The 6,168-nt window shown below is 44.4% G+C and overlaps 1 protein-coding gene across 1 annotated transcript in view; it reads right to left on the reverse strand.

Annotated features, from left to right (window-relative positions):
- The window catches only part of FAM199X (family with sequence similarity 199, X-linked), a 73,919-nt gene extending 69,099 nt beyond the window's left edge, over window positions 1-4,820 (reverse strand). The window contains exon 1 of the mRNA XM_006899238.1: window positions 4,624-4,820. Coding sequence (XP_006899300.1) covers window positions 4,624-4,820 — 197 coding nt within the window. The remainder of the gene's footprint in view (window positions 1-4,623) is intronic.
- Window positions 4,821-6,168: the final 1,348 nt, after the last annotated feature.

Consider the following 6,168-nt stretch of genomic DNA (forward strand, 5'->3'; position numbering starts at 1 on the left):
AGGACATCATGCTTGGGAGGGTGGAGGGACAGCGCAGGAGAGGAAGGCCCTCTATGAGGTGGATTGATTCAGTGGCTGGGATAATTGGGATGGGAGTGTCAGTGACAGTACGATTGGCACAGGACAGAGCGGAGTTTGGGGCTGTTGTACATAGGGTCGCTATGAGTCGCAAGCGACTTGACGGCACATAACAACAACAAGTCACTCATCTTTCTCCCTTGGAGTTGAACAACCAGCTTTTCAATTGGCAGCACAGCTCCTTACCACAAGGTCACAAGAGCTCCCTTATTTTAACAAGAAGGTGGATGCTATTTTTGTTAGGTACTGTAGAGTCAAATAGGACTCATAGCCAGCCTATGAACAACAGACCTGAATCCTTTCCTATCCTGTGCCAACCTCATCAACTCTGATACACTTGAGCTCACTGCTGCAATCATCATGTCAACCCATCTTGTTAGAGGTCTTCCTCTCCTTCACTGACCCTCTACCCTTCCAAAGATGATACTCCTTTCCAAGGAATAGCCTCTCCTAGCAATATTTCCAAAATCCAAAGCAAAATAAAAGAAACTGAATGGGGAAATCAATCTGGTACTGGTTGCTTAATCATAAGAAATTGCACTGCCAACCCAAAGGTCAAGAGTTTGGAATGCACCAAATTCTCTGCAGGAGAAAGATGGGCAGTCTCCTCTTATATGAATTACAGCTTCTGGAATCCTGCTGAAGGGTGAGCTATGAATTGATGCTGACTTGAGAGCAGTGAAAAAGAAAATCCAAAGCAGATTTAAGTATTCAACACTCAGGTCTATTTTTTAATTGTTGCTTGAATTGGTGATTGATAGAATTTGAAAGGGTAGAAGAGGACACTTGCAAACTTAATTGCTTCCTATGCATCTGAAAGTAGGAGAATGAATAAGGAAGACAGAATAGATGTTTTTGAATTGTGGTGTTAGAGAAGAGTTCTGAATATCCACACTGATTACCGAAAGAACAAACAAGTCTATCTTGGAGAAAATGCAACCAGGGTGTTCCTTAGAGGCATGGATGGGGAAATTTCACCTCACATACTTTGGGCATGTTGCCAGAAGGACCAGTCCTTGAAAAAGATACCATGCTGGGGGAAAATAGAAGGCCAGTGAAGGAGAGGAAGACCCTCAAGAAGATGGATTGATACAGGTACTACATCATGAGAATGGCACAGTATAGGGCAAGGTTTAGATCTATTGTTCATAGAGTAAGCAGTAGTCAACGCTACAACACCTAAAAATACAACCACAAATAAATCACGTTGCCTATATAGGTGAATTAGATGTGATTTTCCCCCCCTAAAAATGAAATATACAGTCCCCTTAAATTCCATTATGAGATGGAGAGAAAGTAGAACACTCTAGAAGGGGAGAAAGTTAAGAAATCAAGATAAACTTCTTGTTATTGTTGTTGTTGTTATGTGCTTTGAGTCACCAGCAACTCATAGTGACCCTAGGTACAACAGCTCTGAACTCTGCTCTATCTTGAACTAATATCTTTGTCTCTGACACACCTATCCCCATTACCCTAATCACCGAGTCAGAGTCAATCTCATCCAGGATCTGCTCTGTCCTGTGCCAATCACACTGTCTCTGACACTCCCATCCTGATTATCCCAGTCACTGAATCAATCCACCTCATAGAGGGCCTTCCCCTCCTAAACTGTCCCTCCACCCTCCCAAGCATGATGTCCTTCTCCAAGGACCGGTCTCTCTTCACAACATGTCCAAAGTATGTTAGACGGAGCCTCAGAATCCTTGCCTCCAAGGAGCCACCCTGCTTAACCCTTTCCAGGATGAATCTGTTTGTTTTCCTAGCAGTCCATGGTACCCTCAATACTCTTCTCCAGCACCACAGCTCAAAGGCATACATCTATCTGTATAAATTTGCTTCATCAGGGGAGTAAACCAATGAATATGTTACATGATAGAAAATTCCAAATTTAAGCTTGGCAGGGGTTAAAATGCCAAATAATATAGGAGAAAGTTGTTATGTGCCATTGAATTGGTACTAATCCTCTAGTGGGTTTTCAAAGGCTGTAGATCACATGGAAAGATATGGCCCATCTTTCTCCTGAGAAGCAGCTGCCAGATTTATTTGGCAGAACAACTACTTACCACTAGGTCACCAGAGAGTCCTAAAAGAAGAAGAGAGATGGGGAGGAGGAGAATTGTCTGATTTCCTGGGCAGCTAGAAACTAGGATAATTGAATGCTTCAATTGGAAAAACTGGGGCTTTACTAGAACCTTTTCTTACCCCAACTTTCCTGCCCCATTCTGAAAAACCGTTGACCTGAATGTGATCTATAAGAAAAGGGGCTAAAAAACACAAAGAATGGGAAGGAGGAAGAATCAAAGAAATCTTTTAAATTATGTTATTATATCATAGTTTCACTCCCCATCATCCTGTATAGGGAGTTCTTATCCTCAAACCTGTACCCACTCCTTTGCCCTCATTATCTGCCCTAAAAACCTACTGCCACAGAGTAGGTTCCAACTCATAGCAAACCTCTATCTATAATTTCTGAGGCTGTAAAATTTTAATGAAGGAGACTGCCCAACTTTTTTCCACAGAGTGACCGATCGGTAAGTTACAACTGAAATTTTTTCCAGCTAACAGCCTGATCTGGAAGCAGGAGCGGTGTCCACTTCCGAAATGGTTTGTCTCCGGAAACTCTATGTATGAACAGTGCTCAGGCCGTTCCTTCATAGGGTCGCTATGAGTCAGTCATCTATGACTCGACGGCATCAAACAACAACAACAGCAGCCTGATACAACGTTGTTGTTGTTGTTGTTGTTGTTGTTAAGTGACCCTATGAACAAAAGACCTGATCGCCTATAACTTTCATCATTTCTCCAAGTTCATAGGGTTTCCAGAGGCAAGCAATGATACAATACATAAAATAATTTATTCACCATGCCACCAGACCAGAGTTCCTTAGCCCTCATTATCAGAGGAGGTAAATTCTAAAATCATCTAACTTTCCTCTGTGTATGATTTACTCTCATGGAAAAGTTAAATACCAAGTATGTGCAAAACTCAGAGCCTGGAGAGTTGATCTAACTAATAAAAATATTCTTTTATAGAATTTTTCCAATGAAAACAACCTTTGGTATGCTTTAGTTCATGAATATTCTTTACTTACATTATGGGTTAAAGAGGATTCTGTGAGTCAGCGTGAGAAACTATAACAACCATTTATTATAACACTGGAGCCATTACTCCTGTTCCAAGTTCTATCAATGATTCCAAAAAAGTAGTCTTGGTTTTGCTTAACTAGGTTTTATGACCTTCAACTCAGTCTTTTATTCTCCAGATCTTGGTTCTCTTACTCCAATGGTGAGAATTTGGAATAATCAGTTAACACACTGGGAATAGTCAGTTAAGAAAGTAAAAAAGCATTCATTTCCCTTTGAAATTTTGAATCTGTGTGATTATTCCAACATACCATCATGTTTCCACAGACTAACTTTGTTTGAGTACGGATGGTACTACACTTTGTACCTGACAGAAGCTCAGTTAATATGTACATAATATAATTTTGATAATTATTCTATAATTATAATTATCTATTCTATATTAATTCTGTCAAGAGAATGGAAAATATGCAGAAGGCCTTCATGCTTATATCATAAATGTGGATCAGAAATCAAAACCAAAAATCCCTAATTGAGTTCCAATATTTTCCATGACTGGACACCTGTGTCCTCTATACACCATCATTTTCCCCGTCTTCTCTCAAATATCCACCTACTGTAACAGGTTGGAGTTGTGTCTGAGTCAGCTTCAAATCTCCCACTGCATTTCACGTTCAGGAGAATTCTCCAGAACACACTTCCTTCCAACAACACCAGTCAGGATGAGAGGGATCTACATAAATCTGTCCCTCTTAACCTCTTTTCCACCCACACCTCCTCCTGACTGGGGGAGAAAAACCAAGAGCTATGCTCCATGAGGAATCTTCCAGATTTACACTTAAACATTCCTGTATGGCCAACAGTGCAAGTTCCTAAAAGAGGGAAATGGGGAGGGGAAGGGAGAATCGTCTTCCTTCCCTAGAGCTCCACTAAAACATTGGAATGAGTGTGCAAGTAATAAAACCGGGATAGGAGAGAAGTTAAAAAAATGAGGGAAAAGGTTCTAGATTTTACAAGAGCTATGGGTTGCTTCTGATCTATATTAGAAATCCATTCGCAATCTACTCTACTGGGTGCTGGAAATGGAAGGGGTTAAACTTTTGTAAATGGATGAAAACAGGCAGCATCTGAAAATTAAGGGTAGGGGTTTAGGATTTGTAGGGTACGGAGTGAGGTGATCAGGGGAAACAGGAGGAGTCCCTATAGTCAGAAAATGAAGGAGGGAAAGGATGCGGGTAATATACAAGAGGGGGAAAAAAAGATCGGAGTGCAGGGGTGAAAATGGGGGAAGGGGAGCAGGCCAGGGGCATTAAAGGAGCCCGGGAAAGAGCGCAGGGCGAAAGAAAGGTGGGGGAGGGGTGGAATAGTATTCGCTGCCGGGTATCTGGGGTGTCAATGAGTTCTCAGGCGGGAGGCAAGGTGGTGGGGAACCCATTGCTTACCCTCAATAATGGTTCGTACCTGTTGGTGTGGAAGCGGTGGAGGGGATCGGTGCGGTGGCAGGAGGACAGCTGGCAACCGAAGTCGCTGATGTCCAGACAGCCCGGCTCCTCGCTCAGGCAGGTGCTCACCCCGCGAGGTGGCCCCAGAAGCGGGCAGGGTTCCTCAGGGGTGAGAAACTTTTCATACGAAGTGGTGGCCGAAGCCTCGTCGGACATGGTTGGGGATGGCCTGGCTAAGGCTTCTGTGGCTCCACTCCTCCCTGCCCCCACTCTAATCTGTCTGGTTTCACCGCAGCGCCAGGGTGTGCCTGTCTCAGCTCACTAGCTGGCGGGGTGCCGCGACCTGCCACTGCCCAGGGGGGCGCAGAGCCCCGCAAAGAGATAGCTCCAAGACACTGCGACCAGCTGACTGGTTACCCAGTCAGCGCCACCGTGGCCTCTACCACGGCCTCAATAGTCGCCGCCGCCTCCGCACCGCCTCGGTCGCTGCCAGGCCCGGCCCTGTCACCAATGCGCAGCGCCCTGGCCCGCCCACCACGCTCGCGGACTACAGCTGCAGCACTCTCCCCAACGCCGCCAGGAGGGGAAGGGCAGCAGGAAGCCTAGCCCTGTGCCCCCTGCTGGAGCGGAGGAGGAACTGAGCCCTTCTCCAGCCACTGCCCTGGGCTGTCAGCCCCGCCCTTGCTTGCTGACCCACCAGGCTTCAAATCTGGGATTCCAACCCCAGGAGGACTTCATAATTCAGGTGTGGCCAACCTGCTCTGAGGCTTTTCTATCACTGGCTAAATTACTAGCCAGAAAGCTGAAGCCATGAGAAAAGAGTTTATTCATTGTAAATACATTTTAAGAGACATAAATGCAGGTTATTCACATGGATTTCACCTAATGGTATGCATAGAAATCAGATTGATTGCATCTGTGGAAAGAACCGCTGGAGAAGCTCAAGATCAGCTGTGAAAACTAGGCCAGGAGCTGATTGTGGAACAGACCACCAACTACTCATATGCAAGTTCAAGCTGAAGCTGAGGGAAATTAAACCTAATCCACGGGAACCAAAACATGACTTTGAGTCTATCCCACCTGAATTTCAGAACCATCTCAGGAACAGGTTTGAGGCCTTGAGCAGTAACAAGCGAACACCATGAGTTGTGGGAGGATATCAAGGGTATCATCCAGGAAGAGTGAAAACGTTCATTACAAAGACAGGAGGAAGAAAAGACCAAAATGAATGTCAGAAGAAATTCTGAATATTGCACTGGAGCACAGAGAAGCCAAAGAAGAATTCAAGATACTAAAGGCTAAACAGATGATTTCAAAAGACAACACGGTATGACAAAGTAAAATATTACAATGAAATGTGCAAGGACCTGGAGCCAGAAAATCTAAAGGGCTGAACACATTTCTTAAATTCAAGGAGCTGAAGAACAAATTCAAACCTTGAGTTGCTCTAATCAAGGATGCTTTGTTGTTGTTATGTGCCATCGAGTCGCTTGTGATTCATAGCGACCCTATGTACAACAGCCCTAAACTCTGCTCTTTCCTGTGCCAATCACACTGTCTCTGA

The sequence above is a fragment of the Elephantulus edwardii genome, unplaced genomic scaffold, assembly GCF_000299155.1.
Source record: "Elephantulus edwardii isolate Elephantulus edwardi_28Jun2011 unplaced genomic scaffold, EleEdw1.0 scaffold00249, whole genome shotgun sequence".
NCBI lineage: Eukaryota > Metazoa > Chordata > Mammalia > Macroscelidea > Macroscelididae > Elephantulus > Elephantulus edwardii.